Source organism: Diadema antillarum, unplaced genomic scaffold, assembly GCF_040938485.1.
Source record: "Diadema antillarum isolate AM-2024a unplaced genomic scaffold, OU_Dant_1.0 seq00002296_RagTag, whole genome shotgun sequence".
Classification (NCBI taxonomy): domain Eukaryota; kingdom Metazoa; phylum Echinodermata; class Echinoidea; order Diadematoida; family Diadematidae; genus Diadema; species Diadema antillarum.
In genome coordinates this window covers 59,010-82,888 of record NW_027272918.1, presented here as the reverse complement: position 1 = coordinate 82,888, position 23,879 = coordinate 59,010, and the positions used below count along the sequence as shown (strand labels likewise).

Sequence of the window (23,879 nt, the reverse complement as noted above, 5' to 3'; positions counted from 1 at the left end):
ATCAGGATTGTAAATTGATATACAAGATGTGTAGAGAGACAGGGTAATAAAGTGGCAAGTCTTTGAGGGACATAGGGAGTATACACACTCTATATAATACTTCCATCTTTCCAATACTTCTGCTCTTTACTGCAAGCAGAGCCAGTGGCATCCGAACACAACAACTAAGCTGAGGAATCACCCATGTACAAAACTTACCAGAGCTTACCTTGGAATAAGCTAATCAAAAATTCTCTCTCTACTGGACAAGCTTGGATTGTGTCAAGTTTAATGAAGGTTAAAGAAATAATTCATTGTACATGCCGGTGCATTTGACTATACATTGTAGATACAATGTACTTTGATTAACTACAGAGTTTACAATTTTTCAAGTTGATAAATTTGCAAAAGACATGTAGTACACCTCCAAAAACTTGGACAAAGACTTCCAAATTCGTCATCAATCTTCTAAAAGAACACAGTGGATCATGTACTCTTTGTTCCATAAGGAATCAGGTACTCAGTAATGTAATTGCTCAAACAACATTCATCAACTTAGTCTGGTTCTGCATATGAAATCAGAGCAAACAGTGATGTGATGTTTGCAACATCTCTGCATCAATATGTGCACTAATGCTGAAATATGTGGCTGCAGTCTACAGGATTCCATTGCACTTAAAGCTTGTAAATCTACATTAACCACTGAATCCCATGGCTTTAAACTCTGCACTGTGTTTGTGTATTATGGTCAAATGAAATCACTGGGTATACGTCACAATGATTGCAGAAGTATGGGTGCATTTGCACCGGCAGTGAACAAGGTCATGAAAATGAAACCTTTTCAACATAGACAGCTTGTACTATGCTAGTCATATTTTATTCCATTATTTTAAGTTTTGCAAAGTTTTGCACAAGAAAAACATTCTATGCTGATTACTTTTGGCATCACATACTTCAGTAAAACATTGACAAGCAATGATGACAGCGAGATGGATATTCTACTAATATTTCTAACCTTTTTTTCCTGTGGCTGCACTTCCTGATCGCTGACCACTTTCAGTCTCCTCAAGATTCCCTGAACTGATCTTGGGTTGGTCATCGTCGTCAAAGTCATCCCCTTTCTTTCCTCCTTTCTTACCCTTTTTAGGCATGGTGTCAGTTCAGAGTCCTGGATTTAGGCAATGTCAGTGATTCTCTTCATCAACACTTGTCTGTAGGCAATACAAGCAGAATTACAAACATAAATTATGAATTTTACCTTTCTCCAATCCTTGACACAGATATGAAATCATTCTGATTTCAGAACGTCCAAATACGTACCTAGCACATTCTTCTTTGGATAAAAAAGGAAAAATTTTATTCACGTCCTACCTCTATCAGCTGTCTATCTCAGCTTTTCAATTGTGTTACAGACTACAGTAGAAGACTGGAATCATCATAAACACACTGTGAAAATGGCATTCACACCAACACAATGAAAATAAAAACCTTTATGTCTGTTTTCAATATTTATGCTTTTTGACATTGTCTGAGAGGTCAACTAAAAAATAATGATTAGGGCCTAAAGTTAACGAATAATGATAACAACTGTTAGAGCCAGAGCCTGAGAGGCAGATTCATCAGTGCAGCGATCAGTGTATCATTCAATAATGCAAACTTTACCAGATCACTTTTTACGTTGTAGTACTAGTACGAGTACTACCATAAAGAAGATCCGTCTGTCCGATCCGGAGGAGACTTTTAAATTTCTGACGTTACCGCTCTCCTCCGGAGATATAGAATCTAGCGTTACTCCTAACCGTTACTAGGTGAGTAGGATGAAATTCCTCAAGTACAAAGTAGGCAGATAGGAGGGGATCCGTGAAGCCTGACGCAGTCTCCGCAGAACATATCCCTGACGACCAGATAAAGACCGATCTTTCGGTCAACTACCGTACAAGTTACTATTTCTACACAGTCTAGCTCTGATCGTGATACTGACCAGTTTCCTATCTATTCTGCATGCATACAGACTCAGTTCTATTCTTTTCTAATTCTACGTCGAGGTGACCTAACGTCGTAACGACATAACGTTTACCACTGGCACTGCACAGACAGCACTTGACCGAAAGATCGGTCTGTATCTGTCCGTCGGGGAATGTTCCGCGGAGACTGCGTCTACGGAGGACAGCGTTATTGGCAAAATATGAAGAGTCCTCCGGACAGACGGATCTTTCTGTCTAAGACAGCACATGACAAAAGTAATTTATTGTGTTAAACGATAGACTAGAACTAACTAGACCATAGTCTAGTCAAACAAGATACAGATACATGCTTTCGGTTTATTAATGATGTGAATTCTACTTACACTCAGGGGCACTGATTTCTTAATTCTTCAGAAAGCAGATGGCACGATAGGATATTACACACCCGTGTAAATAAAGCGTAAGACTGTTGTTGCGTGTAAAATGTACAAGTGGCATACTACAGTAGTCGGTACATGTACTAGTACAGAATTACCGTGTGCACACGTACACGCATACGCCTGTAAATGTGCAAAGAATATGGGGATTTCGCAATCCGTCCGCGCAACGTGCAATCGGTCACCGTGCTATGGTATATAAAAACTGAAAATAACAAATGAACAAGTGAACGACAATTTCACTGGGTGTTTTGTTTGAGATGGGGCTTCAGTTGTCCAACTTTTTTTTAATTTTTTTTAATTTTTTAGAAACACCTAACGAAATATGAAAAAGCATGTAATCTTAAAAGTGATTCAAAGTTGATTTGATGAAAATTGTTTTGAAATTGCTGAGATATCAAAAAAAAAAAAGTGGGATCCACGGGACACACTTGGATTCGCTTTGCCTTTGCCTTCGCTTCGCTTTTACCTTGTTTTGGGGGTTTGCATTCCAACTTCCTTTTCTTGTCAGATTCGTTGTTTATTAGGTATTCCGATTCATTTGCTTTTCGTTCTTTTAACAGATTCTTTCATGTCAAGGCCATTCCTAAATTATCATTTATCATGTGCATATTGCACACGGGGCCCCACAGTTGCGTATATTTATGTCGCTCGGGTGACAGGAATCATGTAGGCCTATAAAGCATAATACATTACAGGCCGGTGGCTATCTCGGTGTATGTTCTGATGCATTCTCATTATTTGCTTGTTTCTCTTTCTCATTTGCTGTCTATTCCTTCATGTCCTACTCCTTCCTTTCATAGTTTTCGTTGCTTTCTAGTAAGGTCCCCCACATGAACTTGAATACCAGCCTTACTGTTCTGCTATTCAATGGAAGGAGATCCAAGAACCAGCAGCAAGTGTTAAGCATTATGGGGCCCCAGTATCCTATTATCCGAACTGCACAGCTGTATTTAACTCATCAATACTGGTATGCGGTGATGTTGATCCAAACCCTGGACCTATTCAGAAGGAGGACAGTGAACTACCTGTCAACCATGATGAGATTCCTCACCGTGTGTCTCAACGAATTAGGTATGACCCCCCTACACTACATCTTTTGAACACGAATAACCAGTGTCATAGATTACAGCCTGATGTATGGAGACGAATCTGCAGTCTTCGGATTGGACGACGCAAAAGAACACATCGCGGTAGACGGGCCAGAAAAAGAACGCTAAATCAGAATGCAAGTAATTTTTTAGAGAGAGCTACTCCTGATGAGGAAAATGATATGAATGAACAGTCTAATGTATTTAATTTACATTCATGTATTGAAGTAAAATCTAAAGGTTTGAAGTTTGCTCATTTAAATATCTGTAGCCTTTATCCCAAAATTGATCACATTAGGGATAAGTTTGCGAATAAGATCTTTGATGTGCTAACTTTTTCAGAATCCCATCTAGATGGAACAATAGGTGATGCTGAATTGTTTTTGGATGGTTATATGATTGAACGTACAGATCGCAACCGCCGCGGAGGCGGTGTTGTGGTGTATGTAACAGATAAGCTTTCATATACTCGCAGAGTCAACCTTGAACAACCTGGTTTGGAAAGTTTATGGGTTGAAGTCAAACTACCATGTACAAGGCCTATACTAGTTGGGACATTTTACAGACCCCCTGACTCTGATGTAGATTATTTCAACAAACTCGATGATGCAATATCTTTAGCCACTCAAACTGGCCTTGAATGTTTTATTCTGGGGGATTTCAATTATGATGTGTTAAGTGGTAGAGGATCCCGCTTTGTTAACCAATTATGTAACCATAACAGTTTGCATCAAATGATCAAAATCCCGACTAGAGTAACTGATAGGAGTACTACATTAATTGATCTTGTTCTGTCAAACACTCCCAAAAATGTATGTGAATCAAATGTTGTTCCACTTGGTTTAAGTGACCATCGCCTTGTGTATGTTGTGCGTAGACTCTTTCGACCTTATGTACCACCAAGAATGATTACCGCACGAAATATCAAACAACTAAATGAGAATATGTTTCTTACAGACCTAGAAGAATTTTTGAAAGATATTGTTTGGTCGCAAGATATTCATGGAATATGGGATATGTGGAAAGATATATTTGTTCAATCATGTGACAGACATGCTCCACAAGTCACAAAGAGAGTTAGAGGGAATAAGACACCTTGGGTTTCACCTGAGTTCATATCTCTGTCATGTGAAAGGGATCGGTTACGAGAGAAGGCCGAAAAGTCAAAGACCAAACTTGACTGGCAGTTGTACAGAAATTGTCGTAATTATGCTAATAACCTCCGCTTCAGACTTAAGAGAGATTTCTGTAAAACTCAAATAGTTTCAAATAAAAACAATCCAAGGCAACTGTGGAAAATTTTGAAAGAAATAGCGCCCACCAGTGTGAGGTTCACCCCATTGAGTCTGTCACTTGGTGATGAAGTAGAATGTGATCCTCTCAAAATTGCAACTATGTTCAACAAGTATTTTGTATCAATTGGGAGTGAACTTGTTTCAAAGTTCCATTTGCAAAATCAGTCACCTGTTTTATTGTTAGATAGAGGGCATGCTATGAACACATTTACTTTGACTGACATTGATAAAGAATTTGTTGAAAAGGAACTAAAATCCATTGAAGCAGCCAAATCCTCTGGTCTAGATGGTTTTAGTAGTCATTTGCTCAGGTTGGCAGCACCTGTCATAGCACAATCAGTTACAGAGATGTATAATTGTTCCATTCGAGCAGGTGTTATTCCCCCTTGTTGGAAACGGGCAAAAGTAACCCCAATTCACAAAGGAGGAGACAAGACTAACATTGACAATTACCGACCAATTTCAGTACTACCTGTTATTGTCAAGATACTTGAAAAAAGTGTACACAACCAACTCCATGATTACTTTGTTGACAATGGTCTACTTACCCCCCATCAGTCGGGTTTCAGAAAGGGCCATTCCACTCATACTGTTTTGACTTTTGTTACTGACCTCTTATTGAGGAATATGGATAGAGGAAGTTTTACTGGTCTTGTCTTCCTTGATATAAGGAAGGCATTTGACACAGTAGATCATGCGATATTACTTAGGAAGTTACAAATGTACGGTATTGAGGGAACAGCTCTTAAGTGGTTTACTTCCTACTTAAATGAGCGAACTCAGTATACTGTTGTTCAAAAAAAGAAATCTGCCATTCATGAAACAAAGGTTGGAGTACCGCAGGGGTCCATATTAGGACCTCTATTGTTTACTATTTTCATGAATGACCTGCCAAGAGTAGTTGATGAGTGTGATATAATGATGTATGCAGATGATACTGTTATGATGTTCAGTGACCCAAATCCTGAAAGAATAGAAATGGTTTTAAACCGTGAACTCAAGAAAGTGAAGTCTTGGTTAGATGAGAATCACCTCACACTCAATGTAGATAAAACACAGGTACTTGTTGTTGGCACACAACAGAAGTTTGTTCAGTCCAATCTGAATATGGTCTTTAAGGTGAATGATGAAATTATCAAACAGGTCCAAAGTGTGAAGTATTTAGGGGTCTGGATGGACCAGCATCTTAGCTGGCAAGAGCAAATCAAATATACCTCAAAAAAGATAGCAACCAGATTAGCATTACTCAGACGAGTTAGAAAATATCTAACTCTTGACAGCGCTAGATTGCTTGGTAATGCATTGGTCTTACCTTACTTTGACTATTGCTGTAATGCTTGGACGAATTGCAATCAGCGCAACAGGTCGATACTGATCAAACAGCATAAACAAATGGCAAGGATAATACTGAAAGCAAATTCTTTAACACCCTCCTCTCAAATGTTCAAAACTTTGCATTGATTCCCATGGAGGAACGTTGGCGGTTCCATCGGGCTAAGCTCTTATATGATGTAATTAATGGTTCTTCTCCTTCCTATTTGATTGATCGCTTCACGCTATGCAGTAGTACACATCGGTACAGGACAAGAAGGGCGGGCACCCATGGTCTTGTTTTGCCCAGAGTCACCTCTGAGAGTGGGAAAAGGGCTTTTTCTTTCTCTGGAGCTATGCTTTGGAATGCACTTCCTGCAATTATACGTAGTTCTCCTTCAAAAGCTACCTTTTGCTGTAATTATTTGAAACATTTCGCCTCATAACCTGGGTTATTTGTTATCTGATATATGTAGATCTTGTTAGATCCATTTTCTGTAATCTCTGTTGTATATTTCTGTAGTGTTATTTGTCTGTTAAGTTTGACTTTTATGAATGAGTTTGTGACACAGGGCCTCTAGGGAGAACAGTGCATTGACTACTGATAGGGCCACCCTGTATAAATATGACTAAATAAATAAATAAATAAATAAAAATTAATTTGTAAAACTGTTTTGTCTTCTCTGTTATGACGTCATGTCTTATCTCATACGGTTTTATCGATTCTGTGTATCATGATGTTTGTGCTTGAGATGTGGAATAAAAATTAAAAAAAATCAAACTAATACTATAGACATACTATCCCTTCAAGATAGGTCATTTCATTCAACAATTTCAATTATGCATCTCATCGATATGCCTATGTGTTTCTGGTGGTAGCACCTATAACCTTTGCGATTCTCAAATTATGACTCAACTGACAGGGGCGGATCCAGGAATTCTGTAAAGGGGGGGGGCGTGACTAATATTTCTGGTGCCATTTCCGGGTTTCATTTCATTTTTTTCTTTTTATTTCTTTTGTTTTTAACGAAAAATGAAGGGGGGGGGGGCGTGCGCCGGTTGCGCCCCCTCTGGATCCGCCACTGCAAAAGAGCGAAAAAGCAACTACTAAACTCCCTACAAAAGACTGCACATACTGACAAAAAAAAAAAAAAAATGCAACGGGAAAATTAGACATACCTATTACAACTTATCAATTTTGAGAAGCGGGATGTAGAGCCCACTTATGTCAAAATCGACCACTAATGTCGACGACAAATGTCATAATGACCACTCATGTCATAACACGTCGACGACAAAATAATGTCACAATGACCACTCATGTCATAACACGTCGACGACAAATGTCAAAATTTCCAAATTTCCTGCAAACGGTCATAACGCGCGTCATATATAGGGGCGGATCCAGGAATTCCGTATAAAGGTGGAGGCGCCTTTAAAAAAATCAAAGGCTGGCTCGAACCCCCCCCCCCCATTTTCTTCTTAGTCTGTTGTTTAAACGGTTATAGAGAGGGCGCAACAGAGGGGGGTGCACCCCCTCTCGATCCGCCATTGCGTCAACAGCAAATGCCAAAATCGGATTAAACCACAAATGTCATAACGCGTCACAGGGGCGGATCCACGAATTCTGTAAAGGGGAGGCGCTTTTACAAAATCAAAGGCCGGCAAAGCCCCTCCCCTTTCTTTTTCCTTTTCTTTCTTAAAAAAAAAAATAGAGACTGGGAGGGGGCGCCGCGCCCCCTCTAGATCCGTGACTGCGTCAACCACAAGTTAATATCAAAACCCATTGTTTGCATTTACAGGCGCGGATCCAGGAATTCCGTAAAAGGGAGGCGCCTTTACAAAATTAAAGCTGCCGCATCCCACATTGTTTTTTCATTTCATTTCTATCATTTTAACTAGAGAGAGAGAGAGAGAGAGCGGGGGGGGGGCACCAAAGGTTCCCACACCCTCCCCATTTTTCTTTTTATTTCTGTTGTTTAAAAAAAATAGAAAGGGGGGGGCACCAGAGAGAGGGACGCGTCCCCTTTCCATCCATGATTGCATCATCAACCACAAAAAAAAAAAAAAAATGTCAAAACTCATTGCTTGCATTACAGGGGCGGATCCAGGAATTCCGTAAAGGGAGGCGCTTTTATAATAGTAATAATAATTAATACAGGGTACTTATAATGCGCAAGTTCCACATAGTTAACGCGCTCAAGGCGCAGTAGAAGATTAAGTTATGAAATACAAAAATCCTTACACAAACATGCACATGAAAATGAATGACACAATAATGATAATGAAAAAATACACATCATAGTATACAATTCTATTGGAAAATGAGTCTTGAGGGCAACTTTAAAGGAGTCAACATTCGAAATGTGACGGATAGCTTGAGGCAACTGATTCCACAGGTAAGGTCCAGCATGTGCAAATGACCGATCCCCCCATGATTTCTTCGTTTTTGGAACAACAAGCAATCTACAATCGGATGACCTAAAACATCTGGAAGGATTATAAAATGTCAGTAAATTAACATTGTACTCTGGGGCAGATCCGTTTACGCAATGAAAAACAAATTATAGTTTAAATATGACAATGCGAGATTCAACAGGTAACCAATGCAATGAGGACAAAACAGGGGTAATGTGAGTATTTCTCCTTTTATGAAATTAAAGCTGCCGCATCCCCATTGTTTTTCATGTTATTTCTATTATTTTAACTATAGAGAGAGAGAGAGGGGGGGGGGGCACCTGACAGAGGGGCATGCGCCCCCTTCTAGATCCGCGATTGCGTCAACCACAGCAATACTCATTGCTTGCCTTACACAGGGGCGGATCCAGGAATTCCGTAAAGCGTATAGGCGCCTTTACAAAATTAAAGCTGCCGCATACCCCACTTTTTCTTTTTATTTACATTGTTTTTAACAACAACAACAACAACAAAACATAGATAGAGGCACTAGAGGGGATGCACCCCCCCCCCCCCCCGATCCGAGATTGCGTCAACCACGAATGTCAAAGCTCATTGCTTACACTACAGGGGCGGATCCAGGAATTCTGTAAAGGGAAGGCGCCTTTACAAAATTTAAGCTGCCGCAACCCTAAGTATCCATTAAAAAAAAAATCTCTATTGTTTTAACAAAAATATAGACAGGAGGCACGAGAGGGGTGCGCCCCCTCCCATCCGAGAAAAAAAAAAGACATTTGTGGTTTATCCCATTTTTTTTTCCTTTGGTGCCCCCTTCTCTCTCTCTCTTTAGACAACATAGGGCCTAAATAAAATGGAAAAATGGGGTGGGGTAGCTTTAATTTTGTAAAGCCGCCTCCCCTTTACGGAATTCCTGGATCCGACCCTGTAATACAAGCGCATATATGAGTTTTGACACTAACTTGTGCGGGTTTTTCTACATTGTTTGCAGATGGCCCCGAGTTGCGCGCGTCATAGCATATTACATGTAGACCTACGTATTATTTTGACGTTGTCAACGTCTGGACCAGTATACCTTCATGTGGATTCTTTTTTTTTTTCGCGAGCGTTGAGCGAAGTGAGCGAGCGCTGGAGAAAATTTTGTATAACGGGCATATCCTATTATGAAAGATAGAATATCTGTTAGCTCTCTGAAGGCGGGCGTAAGAACATCATGCAATATGCCAAAATTGATACAATCACATTTCTGCTTCTTCTATTTTCTTTTCAAATTATGGGGGGGGGGTGATTGTACAGGCCATTCCCCCTCCTCCATTTCGGGGTGGGGGGGGGGGGGGGTGAGGATGCATCTCCCATCCCCCCCTGGATTTACGCCTATATGTTATCAATCATGACACAGAGCCTTCAATTACAAGGCTCTGATGTGACAATTACGAAGAGCTCTCTCTCTATGAGGTGTGTAGAAAGGAAATGCGTACATTGTACAATAAGAAGACCGAAATAGTGATCAGTGTATGGAATGAGACCCACTTCCTCAAGAAGAGAGAGAGAGAGAAAGAGAGAAAGAAATTAAAAAGAAAAAGAAAAAGAAAGGGAACCTTTATGGGAATCTACGTACGAGGCTTGCTTGGCACTGACCTGTGCGATATAACGAGGATTTTCGATAATTTAAATTGATTAAATGAAATTGAATGTTAAATAAAGGATCGAAGTGCCTTCGATCAAACCAGAATAATTTTCAGCTCATCTGCATTTTGGGACCCACTGATATTGCTATCTCGCACATCTATAAACGGCTCGGCTTGTCATGGAGGTTTCATGACGTCAGAGGTACTTGCAGCGACTCGTCTGCTTGCCTGGGACGAAAGTATGATGTCATATGCAGTATATAGCCCAGCCAGCTGGTTGGCAGCCACACTCTCACATGAGAGAATACAGAGGCCTCCTTGACCTCGCGGGCGCGCGCAGTGTAGTATTTATGACTGCCGTCGCTTCGCCCGTCGACGTCTTGCACGTATCCGTCGACTTTAGCTCAGCTCAGCTTGAACTTTGAAAGTGACTGGCATCATGTGTGGAAGAACGGTCAGGTAGGATATTGTTGTAGGACACAGGAGGCATTTGGCATTTTATTATTTATTTGGAAACTTGTCACATTTTTACCTTCACAACTAGCAAAATGTCTGTTATCATATCAGCAGATACAGTCAGTGACCGCGACCGTGACCGTGCAGTGGAAAATCGCTCGCTCGCGCACGTCAGTCCAAGTCCCATGTGTACACATTTGCGATGTTTATACAATACAGTACTGCATGCACTGTATGTCAATTAAATAATGCTGTAATTTTAGTTACAGCCATCCTAACTCTCTCTCAGGCCCAACCCTAACCCCAAACTCTAGCCCTATTAAACCTTAAATCCACCTTAATCAATTTAATCGCTTATTTTTCTTTAGTTTCTACTTTTAGTGGCCGTTAGTGTTGAATAGGAGCTTAAAACCCAGAATTGCAAGGCCATACTGATATCTGATACAGTGATATTTACTGCATACATTATCGAACCCCGGCCGGCGCGGGGCGCTGGAAGGCCGAAAGGTACGGGAACGCGGGTTGGGGTCGCGGGCCGGCCAGGTTGACCGACAAGTACGTCTAATTCCGCGAAAAACTTCTCATTTATGATAATGACATTTGCTGGGTCAGTTCACTTCTTAGACAGACACCATTGATACATACGCTATTGCGAAGGTTTCAACCGTTAACCATTCTGGTTGAAACGCAACTTTGACCCAGTTCCCCCCGCATAAAAAATGGTTGTTATTTTTTCCTGCTTGGTTTTCAAACCAATCTGGGAAAAATATATACAGGATTAAATTTAATCAGTAATTGAGTAAATATTTTGACTCACCTCTTCCACTGTTTCCTCCTGTTTTCTGCTTGTTTCCTCCACTTCTTTGCAGCGCTCCCCAATTCATCGCCGCCTTCGTTTGAAAAATGACCGCACGAACGTCTATGGCAAGCCAAATGCTCATCCACAAATCATACGAAGTTAAATTTAGCGCTCGAGCAACTTACTCGTAGTTTAGTCAATAAACATATTAGTGTACCGATATAGTGATTGTATGGAGCATTTGGCTTGCCATAGACGTTCGTGCGGTCATTTTTCAAATGAAGGCGGCAATGAATTGGGGAGCACTGCAAAGAAGTGGAGGAAACAACCAGAAAGCAGTGGAAGAGGTGAGTCAAAATGTTTAACGTTACTGATTAATCCTGTATATATTTTTTCCAGATTGGTTTGAAAACCAAGCTGGAAAAAATAATAACCATTTTTATGCGGGGGGTCGTAGTTGCGTTTCAAACAGAACGGTTGAAACCGTCGCATTAGCGTATGTATCAATGGTGTCTGTCTAAGAAGCGAAAAACTGACCCAGCAAATGTCATTATTATAAATGAGAAGTTTTTCGCGGAATTAGACATACTTGTCGGTCAACGGCCGGGGTGCGGTAAACGACAGGCTTCAAGTTGATTTTGATGGAATCTGGAGGAGAATTATAAAAACTAATAATCACATGACGTAGAATTTAAGAAATTTAATGCACCCCTGGCTTTATAACGTCTAGACGTCTGTAATTACTGGTCGCTTATTAAATGGTGAGTGTGCATCCATGATGTGCATTCTTGAGATCCCCATCCATGCATGTTCCATTCCATGACCACGATGACCCCATGATTACCAATAAAAAAGAAAATTGTAATTCCTCTGGACAGATGGATTTTTCTTTCTTAATTAAGAGGTGTAGAATGTCAGTTATATATGTGACCGTGCACCTCAAAACGAACATAAAGTCGCACACACTGATTTTGCGTGAGGACTGAAAATAAGTGAAATGGGTCAACCTAGTCGAACTTGACTTTTTCATATTTTCTGAAAGAGCGGGTCTTCTTTTACATTATGCTAAAATTTGGTATCATAAAACGGGCAGAAAAGTGTGTTTTTTAGCAGTTTATCTCAACACATTTTTGGTAGAATAGTGTGATTATGTGTGTCTTTAGAATCCCTTTTTCATTTCTGAAAAACCTTGTCCACACTCTTCACTTTCAACTCTAATAACTTTTGAAAGGATTGTGCTACTGCTTTGAAAGTTGGCATTAATTATGGACAGAATGTGCTAATGAGGCATGCGTAATTTCAGTTTAATCTAATAATTCCTTCATTGTTGTTACTCTGGTGGTGTACTTCATGTTTTTTGTCCCGTTCATCGCACAGCCAGCACGGTTTGGTAAAGATTAAGCGCTTGAATAGACACTGTACTTCAGAGCCTCTTTTCTCAGTTCACACTTTTCCTGAGTTTGTGCTTTCTTTCCATTATTTAGATAGGTTAGGAGAGTCCATTTGATTTGAGTTATACATCATTTTAAAGCTTAAAGTCTGCTCTTTCAGAATATGGTCTTAACTAAAAATTCATGCCTGGCGACTTTTTGTTTGTTTTGAGATGCAGGGTCCCATATGGAAAGACTTCCATATGTACCCACCACTATTTACCTGTACATTGTATGAGCTTCCTCTAAAGTCAGCATTTCCCTAGGACACCGAGATCAATGTTAGTATTGTTACCCTATTAAACTCTAACCCTAGTAACCCTAACCCAATTAAATCCTAAACTGATTAAACTCTAATCCTAATCCCCAAGCCACCTAAAGTTATTCATGTTACTTATACATAAACGCATAGCGGGGGGTACATATGGAAGTCTTACCTACAATAGTGTAATACAAGCAGAGGGAGGGGCCTAGGGCCCGGTAAGGCAGCTAGGTATAGCTGTACTTTTAATTGATTTTATACAAAAAAACAAAAAACAAACAAACAAAAAAACAAAACAAAAAAAACATTGCGCAAAGGTAGTCGGTCTAAAAGTAGGTGGTCAAAGAGTAGTAGTTTACAATATGTACACTCGCTAGATCTATATAGTAAGTCTACTACTCATCGACCACCTATTTTTAGATCGACCACCCTCGTGCAATGGCTTGCTCACTTGCACGTTTGTAAATATGGAATTAAAAATATGCGTGCTACGGGGTGCAATTTGCTGAAACATTCGAACATGAATACAAATCAAGAAAAATTAGGGGGATACACTTAATGACCTTAGGAAACAGGAGGAAAAAAGAATTGAAGAGAATCCTCATAAAATACACGCAATTATTGTTAACACATATTTCCCCACTCAGTGGATTTATGTGCTTTTCAATGGGAAAACGGGCGGTCGGTTTAAAAAATGAGGTACCACAGGCGCACGAAAAAAACCTCCCGTGTGTTTATCGCCAAGATTTACGTGCGTAGGATACAGAGCGACAATCTGAGCATGGGGTAAGGATCTGCGGTATTTTCTCCCAAAGTGAGACGAAATTGAGGTAAGTCTGTGGAATGTTTTCTGTGAAATTGTGGTACTAGTAATAAAGGCGGTCGATGAGTAGTAGGTCCAACCATGTATACATGCAATGAACAAGTCGCATCAAACTGACTCATTTTTTGTTCTTATTTTGTACCTTTCATTTCAGTACGCTGAATCGCAATCAGCTTCGGCGAGCATGCACATACACAAATCGTCATGGTCGGAGAATGCGACCTGGGTGGCGTAACAAGGGCCCAGGAGGAGGAGGAGGAGGAGGAGGGGGAGGAGGAGGAGGGGGAGGAGGTAGGACAAGACAAGCTCCAGTACCTGCAAATAGCGACAGCCAACCAACCAGTCAACCACAGCAGTCTCATGAACTGAGGAAGAGATATTATCAGTCATACAACATTGCTCCAGCTAGCACAACGTAAGTCATCATTGACATCAATTTTATCATATGTGTAGATGTACTGACATGACCATAGGACATCATAAGGAATGTACATTGTGTTTGTGCATGGATGCATGCTGTGTACCTCTGCACCTATATTCAGACAATATTTTCTTTTGTTTCAGACTTTGTTTCTACTTCAAAGGTGCTTCATATACTCTAAGAGTGGAAATTTTTGCGCACTGTGGGCAACCGGAAACTAGCACGAAAATAAAATCACATGAATATTTTTGCTTGTATATTCCAGTAGTTGATGTCTCGATTCCGTGGAATTAAAAACATGGAAACTCTTCGTACCTGCCTGAACATGAAAAGTTAGTCGCATGAAAATATCCACTTTTACCATAGTGGTCACTTCAAAATGCCAGGGTCCTGTTTAGTGCTGAGCGAGGATTCATAGTTATAGTTGATGGATATTTGCCTTTACCCTTTGGCCTGTAAGTTTCTGTAATTTTTTATATCAACACAATTCATTTTTTTTTAGTTAGAGTATCTACTTTTTTTTGAGGTCTTATTTATTGTTACCGGTATTCAAATTGTAGTTTTTGTCAAACCCCAAAATATCAAGCCCATCAGAGTATATCGTGTTACTTTTGTTGGACAAGTCTATAGTCAGGTGAAATAGTGTGATGTTCCCACATGCATTGAAGGCTGCTGAAATACAGCCAAATGATAAAAAATGTCTGCATAAATAACAAAATATAACATGAATGTGGCCTTACGTATACATGTATTGGCTTCTGGATCTGGATCTGTATGAATACGCTGAAAAACTCTGAATAAAGTATCACTCAGCACTGTGGTGTGATGTGCAGCTAATCGCAATGGAGGTGACGCTGGAGCGCTTCTTTAAATGTATCAAATTTATGAATGTGTTTAATGTTTTTCAGCAGGTCATTCCAAACCTTCGCTGTTCTATGGAAGAAGGAGTTGGTGAAAGCAGTTGAAGAGCCATGTGAAATAGAATAATAGAAAGAATGCTGACATTGTATTTATTGAAGAGTTTTGCCATGTTAATCTTGATGAAGGGGGAATATTGAATTAGAAGTAGAATAAAGCTTGATAAAGCAATATAATTAGTCAATATCTGTCTTTCAGGCTCTACCTTCATAAAATAGCGCAAGACTCAGCTTGTCAAACCCTGCTACAAATGACTGAAAACTGTAGATTCTGACATGAGAAATGTGTTCTCTTTGGTGTGTTTCTGGAAGGCCTGTGCTCCTGTCTTGTAAGCACTTCCAGCCCAAGACAAATGAGGCCCACGAAGAGAGCTCAGACGAACTAGAAATCATGCCAATGACATGGGGACTTGTTCCTGCCTGGCACAAAGGGAAGGCTTCAGAAATGGCTTACAAGATGAACAACTGTCGCAGTGAGGGGATGCTTGAGAAGGCAAGCTTCAAGAGGCCTTTTGAGAGAGGACAACGCTGTGTTGTCTTAGTGGATGGGTATGTTTGCTACAAGTTGCTATCAGAATGGATTCTGTTTAAGAAATGATTTGAGAGTAGATATGGCGTTTAATGAAAAATAAAAGTTAGGATCAAATCTTGAAAAAGAATTTTGAAAGAAAAATATCAGACAGAATTTAAGAGAGTTTATACAAGAAAATGCACGAGACCAAAATCAAGTAACCATTGTTAAATTTGTGCACCCTTAGAGTATCATTTGATGTACTAAGAATGCAACTTGTAAGTTGTCAAATTAGAATACCATGGTACCCTTTGTACCAAGTGCACTCAACTGATAAGATGATATAATTTTATCTGTTATGCAGTAATGCGCTCAATAGCATTCAAAGTAGTAGGTGGAAACAAGGCAGGTTACCCAGCTTTTCATCGGCTAGGTACAAGATATACTACAAGCATGTATGTGTACACTATTTACTAAACATCAGGCTCATAAAGTGTTTTAATGCATGGGAACCAGTTGGATTTGCTAATTACTGGCACACAGAGACTTTATTGTACCCTAATTCTTGGATGTGGCATGCCTGGACAGCTTGGGAAGCAGATTCTATTTGAGATTTAGGAAATGAGTAATGAGATAACTTCCTTGAATGTGAACTTTTAAGTGAATCAAACTGAAGAATAACAAGCCATTTTCCCAAAGTGAAATTATGGTGATAATTAATGATATTCTTTGTATTCTTAATTCTACCAGATTCTATGAGTGGAAGAAAGGTGAGAATGGCTCAAAGCAGCCATACTTCATCTACTTTGCTCAGGACCATACTATGAATGAACTGAGCATCAACAAGGAGGAAGAGGAGGAAGCTTTGCTTGATATGGAAGTGGTCAATGAGCCGGAGGAGGTAGGGAAGGATGACCCAAATGAGTGGAAAGGTCACAGACTGCTGACCATGGCTGGACTCTTTGACAAATGGCACCCACCTCAGGTAACATTTACTCCTCGGGTTTTTAGGTTTAACTAACACTCACCGGTCTAACTAAGCTGTGATTTTATCTTCTTGTTAAGCCATGACTAAGAGGAAACTGGTTGAATTACTATAAATGAATAGATATGATTTAGCCAAAGAATATCCAATGATCCATGTTAGGGCTATTGACCTCTCCTCTGAGGACTTTACCTTCCAGCAGAAGAATACCCAACAGTATACAGATGGTCGCAAGTGTGATGATACAAGATTTGGCACAAAGTGAAAGATAGAGATATTCTATTCAACAAGGTGAAGCCGCGTTGAATAGTGTACCTCATCTTTCAGAGTGTTGTCATGAAAATTCACTGTTTTATTACCAGTTAATGATTATTTCCCAATCATGTGAAATTGTCATCTTACTGTACATATACAGTACAATGTGTAATGTAGACCTATTGGGAGAAAAAAAAAGTGATATTGTAGAGGTGTACCAGTTGCCATAATGACAATTTTAATTTTTTTCCCCCTAACATACAGTGAATTAAGCAATCCAATCATTTCATCAATTTGCTTTATCTTAGGGTGGGGAACCCTTGTACACATATTCTGTGATCACTGTGGAGTCGAATGACAGCATGTCTTGGCTTCACCATCGGATGCCTGCAATCCTTGATGGGGAGGAGGAGATTAAGGCTTGGTTGGAGTTTGGCTCCCTTCAGGCGAATAAAAAGGTCAGCTTTTCTCACACAAACCACTTCTGTGTGCAGATACGACTAACCTTTCCAATTTTATGTCTTGCTTTGAAACTCCATGTCCTCATACTTGGTGAAAATTCCTTGAATTGTCTTTTTCTTCAAAGTCAAAATTTACTGCATGAGGTTTGCTGCCAGTGTGACCATGACCCTGTTTTAACAGGTACTTGTTCCACTATTATCAGGATGTATTTGAATAATGCAAATCTTAATATTAGTTGGTAAGTTTTAAAACTTGTTATAATTTAATGGGTTACTGATCTAGTGCATAGTAAGTATTGTTGCTCTTTTTCTGATCTGATGGTCTGTTGAGAGAGACCAGCTTACTAGATATTGCATGAACATTTTGATTTTTATAAGATGCAACGTTTCCATGTCTTTTTAAAAATCAATCATTGACACCAGAAACATTTTTATTTATTGTAGCCTTTGATATTTGCTCATTACTTTTTTTTAAATAAAAAAAGGTTTAATATTTCCCTTCAAAAAATTAAGCTGTAAATCTGTGTGAAATATTTGTAATAATGCTGTATTTTTAGTATGATAGATAATCCTTCTAAACATAAAGATACATATATGTATTCAACCAGATATTATGTGAGATTGTTGCTGGAATGCCTTTCAAATTCCATTGAGATTTGAAATTGAAATGTGGTTTATATCTAGTAGCTGCACCTTCATGGAAACTAGTAAGGGAAGTCACAGGTCAATTAGAGAAAGCTCCTGTTTAAAATATCCAAAGCTGTACAGGTTTGTGATGATTATTTAGAATTGTGAGAGATCATGTTCCTGCTGTGTTGTGTTTCTCCAACAGGCACATTCCCTGATCAGTGCAAGGAGTTGTCTTAAGTTTCATCCTGTCACTAATGCAATGGGCAACATTCGCTACAAGGAGCCAGACTGCATCAAGCCTGTAGAGCTAGGGTGAGTTGAACACTGCTGGATAAATTCCACCTGCCAATTTAACCGATATTCATATCCTTACATACTGCTTCGGCAGTCTGTAAAAAGATGTAGATATAAAAAAAAAAAAACACCACCACCAAAAAAAAAAAACCCTGCACAGATCAGATACAGGGGAGGTAACAAATGTTGCACAATGGAAGTTTGTATGCTTTCTCTGACAAAAAGTCAAGTTTGTTGATCAATCTGTTTGCATTTGCCATGAAGTTTCAACATTTGTACTAGGCACTGACAAAACATGCTGTCTCATCAGAAATGAAGGGAAGCTGTCACCATGTACAATTTGTAATTGCGATGTGATGTAAAACAACATACATGTAGCTGGTTGTGGCATGAAACATACTTTACATATAACCATGTCTTCCACTTGGCTCCTCAACGTCTCACTTTTAGCAAACCTGTGAAACCGAAGAGTGGAGAGAGCAAATTCATGGCATCCTGGATGGCCAAGGGGAGTAAGGGCGGTGAAAAGAAGAGCCCTTCGGCCAAGGTAGAAGGAGGAGGAGTACTCAAAGCAGAGGAGATGAAGAAGGAAAAGAAATGTGCTGCTGGTGGTCCCCTGACCAAGTGGCTTGTCAAGAAGGAAAAGACTGAAGAGGAAGATTCAAAGAAAAGAGTCTTAGTAAAACAAGAACAGCCATCTCCTAAAAAGAGCAGAGTGCACTAGGAGGAAATGCTTTCATCCAGTGAGATGACGTTCTCTCTGCAATAAACTCTTTCTCATACACATGCCTTGTCCACACTAGGGCCAAGTTGTGGGATGACAACGATTGATAACACACATGCTAACTTTATAAACTGAAATAAAAGAAGAACTTGGCTCTCTTTATGAGGAGAATTCAGGTGGAAGTGTTTGTGTATCTAGACTTCATGTAGGTACAATGTGAGTTGAAGCAGCAGGTGAATCAGTACAATGTTGTCCAGTTTGTGTTTATGTGAATGACTGCAAGTTACTCCAGCATTTAGCATTCATGTTTCAGTGCTGTCTTCAGTATGTGTGCACAGCGTTGGAAAGTGCTACAAGCACTCTACACTGTACATAACATACATGTAATTATTTTTCCCAGTGAAAGATGATGTTCGTCAGAAGCTGTTTAATTGATGTATAAAGTTTTGATACGTGTACAATATATTTTTAGGTTAAAAGGGTACATGAGATATTTTTGACTTGCAAACAGAAATTGTAGGAAAATATTCTACTAACCACTTCCCCCTATTCCACTGACTGTACAGAACTACCATGGGTGTATGCAAGGGGGGGTCGGGAGGGTCGTACGACCCCCCCAAATTTTCACGAGGTCCACTTTTTGTAAAAGACATTTTTTTTTAGGGCTTTTTACTCTATATAGGCCTACAACAGGAAAAAAAAAGTGACCAGGTGGTGTTCCAGCAAATTGTCAAAAACCTCGTAAATTTCGTAACTTAGTTTTAGTATGCCATAATTTACCTTATTTCTAAGCTGCACTGCCATGCCGAAAAAGTCACTTTTGTATGCACCAAATTGCCCCATTTTAAGATATAGAATTCAAAAACTCCCTACCGTGGAAGGGGGGACACCCCCCTCCCACACCCTCCCCCCGCTCGGTCGCTCCGCTCCCTCGCAAAGGTAAAGGTCCAAAAATTTTGGTTACGACCCCCCCAGAAAAAGTCCTGGATACACCCCTGACTACAAATAGAGCTGCAGTTGATTGTATGACCAATAAGAGTCATAACATTGATGGTGACTGGCAAGAGAGGAACATACAAGTTTGTACAGAATGTTTTATCCAAAGACATTTGATGGCATTTTAGAAACTGCCATGAAGGGACTTATGGAGTGGCTCAGCATCAGCCATGCAGTCAAATGGCTCAGATTTAAGTCCCTTTGGCCCAAATTATATCTTAAAGGTACCAGTAGATTAAATCAAGTTCATGGTTTCAATTTATTCTGTGGATCAAAAACTAGTGTAAAGTACAATGTACGTGTAGCTTTCTCATGCCCATATTAGCATGCATTTATTGTGGTTTGACCAGCTTGTGCTGTCGATCTCTGTGGTTCACTTTGTGTATAGATAACTCCCAGTTAATGTGAAGGCAATATACATAGTGTAATATTGACCAGAAGAGAGTTTATAGACAGCAGCAAAAGATTATGTTGGTTTGCTGACTGTAAACACTTGATAGATAATCCATGATTGGGGAACATTTATTTGAAGTAATGTTAAGCTTATAAGATTAAATTTTGTTATTACCCACAGTAGAGGGAGCAATCACTATGTTGTCCTTTTTAAATAAGACTTTTGTGGAGTTTGCTTTGAGCCAGCCTGCTTCTTTGCAAAAAGCATACGTACATGTACATTATCATCTACAAATGAAAAGGCATTGCAAAAATGCATTTAACAGTGGGAGATAAGCCTCTCAATTATAAATATTGTATAAAAGTACCTCCCCAAGTTTTGCCTACATAACGAACTGTGTTCTTGCAGCCTTAGCACAAAACATTAATTTCACTCAGCATCATGTTGTATTCACCTTGATTCAGTTGTCTACCTAATTATTATTGAGACAACTTTATTTATTTGATTTTCTAGTTGGATCTCTTGTGACTTCATAGAATATCCACTGTCTCCTCTGTTCACAAGATGTTTTACAGGTCAATATCTTGCCTGTAAGGGTGGTTTTAGTCAGGTGTTTCCTGTAAACTTATTCAGAAGTGGAGGCAAGTTCAACATGTGTAAATGTACATGCATATGCCGAGAGAAGGAGCCATGGATAAAAAGTGGGCATACTTGTATTCAGTGTATTGACCTCTCATTGTTTTTCTTGTGTGTGTTGTTGAATTGGGACAAGTAAACTGTACACTCATAGACCTGTAATACACGTGGTGACATTGCACAAGTTTCGTTCAGCAAAAGGGAATAACCCTTCAAACTCACAAATACTTGTATCAATTATAGTGACAAGCAATAAAAAATTAATATGTCGTAGCTAACAAACTGCTTGAAATTTAATAAACATGTACTTGTATTACCAGTACTTTGTATTGTTTCTACATAAATAAACAAAAGTTGTAAACCTGGATATGTACAACATGTAAATGCTTACACTAAAAAAAAGTACAATTTAGCAACACTCCTTGCTATAGGGGCTTACACATGAAGAGTTTATTCGCAAAAACCGATAAGTCCATTTTTGAAGATTTTGAAGTACAGAGTCTGTCATAAAGTACAAAATAATACCTTTTAAATGACATATTGGTCACTACATATAAAGGTACATTTTTGAAGTTATGGTCAAAAGAAGCAAAAAATTTCTTATTATTTTCCTTATTTTTCTTGACCTTTAATCGCAAATACATGTATCTCCATTTGGCAAATATGGACTTGTCGGTTTTTGCGAACAAACACTTCACATGTACCTGATGGCTAAGAAAGAAATGTACTGCAGATGTTATGTACATGTATTGATTTTGTGATCATGACTAAACATGTCAGTTTATGTCCTGTGTGAAAGAAGCAGATTGTGGATTCCAAATTGACAAACATCTTAACCCTAACCAGGCCAGGCTTTTTGGCCTGTTCTGTGGCTGGGGGAGGGTTGATTCACACCCCCCCCCCCCCCCCCTTGAGATCTCGCCCCGAAAATTCGCACATACATTATTTATCGCATAATCTAGCAAGTATTAAACTAAAAAATTGAATTTTTCATTTTTTTATATCTTATATTAATTAATATGTGTAAAATCATGAATTTTGCTGTAATTCACAAAATAAAGCTAATGGCATCCTAATTTCTGGTGACATTTCGTCGCATTTCTAACAATGTACTTGGAAAAAAATATCTGGTTTCAAAGTTGATTTGTTATGTATTCTATTGTTTTATGAATTTCTTATGTATTTCCTTGTTTTCTACCTTTTTATGCCTCCGCCACAAAGTGGTGCCGGAGGCATTATGTTTTCGGGTCGTCCGTCCGTCAGTCCGTCCGTCCGTAATGAATTTTGTGGACAGGGTAACTATCAAAACCTTTTGAGGTATCCTAATGAAACTTGGCATGTATGTGTATTAGGGGGTGAAGTTGTGCCTATCAACTTTTGGGTGCACGTGCTCAAGGTCAAAGGTCAAAAGGTCGAGGTCAAATACATACAATTTTACTATTTCCACCATATCTATGCAATGCCTGAAGATTTTTTCTTGAAACTTAGTGTATACATGTATTACCCAATTTAGATTCTCTGGTGAAAGTTTGGGTCATGAGGTCAAATTTCAAAGGTCAAAGGTCAAAAGGTGAAGTAAACAATATTAAAACTTCACCTTTTTTCTCTGAACCTTGGAAATTGTTCAAGGTATCTTCATGGAACATAGTGATATATACATGTACTGGCTGGCAGTGATTATCTAGAGAATTCAGGGTTCATGGGGTCAAAGGTCAGGGTCAAAGGTCAAGGGCAACACTTCAAAATATTACTATTTCCCTCATGTTTATGCAATGCCAGCAGGATTATTTTTTTTTACACTTGGCGTATGCATGTATAACCTAACAGAGATTCTCTGGAAAGTTTTTCTTTTCTTTTATTTTTGCCTCAAAGGTCAAAAAGTCAAAGATCAAGTGAAAGTGCTGAACTAATTTTTTCCTACATATCTCGGAAGTGGCTCAAGTTATCTTGAAATGTACTACATATTTATGCATGTTCTGCCTGACAGTGATTATCTTATGAATTTTGGGGTCAAAGTCCAGATGAAAATGGTAACAATTTACTATTCATTACAGAAATTGCACTTTTTCTCCATACCTTGAAAATTACTCCATGCAGAAACGTATGAATGGGTCAAAGTCAAGTTGAAGTCCTTAAATCCCAAATACATGCTCTCCTATTCATCCAATTAAACCTACGTCATGGAAGGTGAACATTCAACACATTTGTGACAAACTTGTCATTTCAATATTTTGCCAATTTTGTGAAAATATAATCACACATTGTCCACATATACTATCTAGACCTATTAGGAGAATCATGCATTATGGCGGAGGCATACCAGTCGCCATAGCGACATTTCTAGTTTAATTTTTTTTTTCCACAACATTCATTACAGAACTTATTTTTAGCACAATTATGCTAAATTAAATTAATTTTAGCCATTGAAAGTGAAAATAATCATATCTGTTTGAATAAGGTGAGAAAACTATTTGCATAGACTTTGTACACAAAATCATTTTTTTTAGTCATTTTCGGTCTTTATTTTTTCTTATTGTGCTGACATGCATGTACAGAACATTGGTGTCCCTGGACATTACAAATTTGGTCTCACAATATTCAGGAGACTTTAAAGGAAAAGAGTAATAAAATGGCATGAAAAAAAAAAATATTTGTGCGTTGTGGAGCGCATTGCAGAATTTGGCCCTTAGGCCAATCCGTCAATTTTTTTATTCTTTACAATTTCCAAGATCCAGACGATGGTTCTGATAATTACCAAAATTGTG

General features: G+C 39.0%; 2 protein-coding genes across 2 annotated transcripts in view; one reads left to right on the top strand and one right to left on the bottom strand.

Annotated features, from left to right (window-relative positions):
• Positions 1-2,403, bottom strand: part of LOC139714492 (ATP-binding cassette sub-family F member 1-like) — a 28,270-nt gene extending 25,867 nt beyond the window's left edge. The window contains exons 1-2 of the mRNA XM_071626194.1: positions 2,327-2,403; positions 995-1,190 (exon numbers count right to left, since the gene is read on the bottom strand). Coding sequence (XP_071482295.1) covers positions 995-1,130 — 136 coding nt within the window. The 5' untranslated portion in view covers positions 1,131-1,190; positions 2,327-2,403. The remainder of the gene's footprint in view (positions 1-994; positions 1,191-2,326) is intronic.
• Positions 2,404-10,505: 8,102 nt separating this feature from the next.
• Positions 10,506-19,202, top strand: LOC139714490 (abasic site processing protein HMCES-like). The gene is made up of 7 exons (XM_071626193.1): positions 10,506-10,579; positions 14,045-14,305; positions 15,541-15,777; positions 16,490-16,724; positions 17,288-17,437; positions 18,273-18,382; positions 18,815-19,202. The coding sequence occupies exons 1-7, from the start codon at positions 10,560-10,562 to the stop codon at positions 19,086-19,088; spliced, it is 1,287 nt and encodes a 428-aa protein (XP_071482294.1). The 5' UTR covers positions 10,506-10,559; the 3' UTR covers positions 19,089-19,202.
• The last annotated feature ends 4,677 nt before the right edge of the window (positions 19,203-23,879 follow it).

Bases quoted from the DNA above. Each gene is read 5' to 3' on its own strand.
- LOC139714490 (XM_071626193.1), top strand. From the start codon at position 10,560: ATGTGTGGAAGAACGGTCAG. The intron at 10,580-14,044 runs GTAGGATATTGT...CTTTCATTTCAG, and splicing joins ATGTGTGGAAGAACGGTCAG to TACGCTGAATCGCAATCAGC. The intron at 18,383-18,814 runs GTGAGTTGAACA...TCTCACTTTTAG, and splicing joins ATCAAGCCTGTAGAGCTAGG to CAAACCTGTGAAACCGAAGA.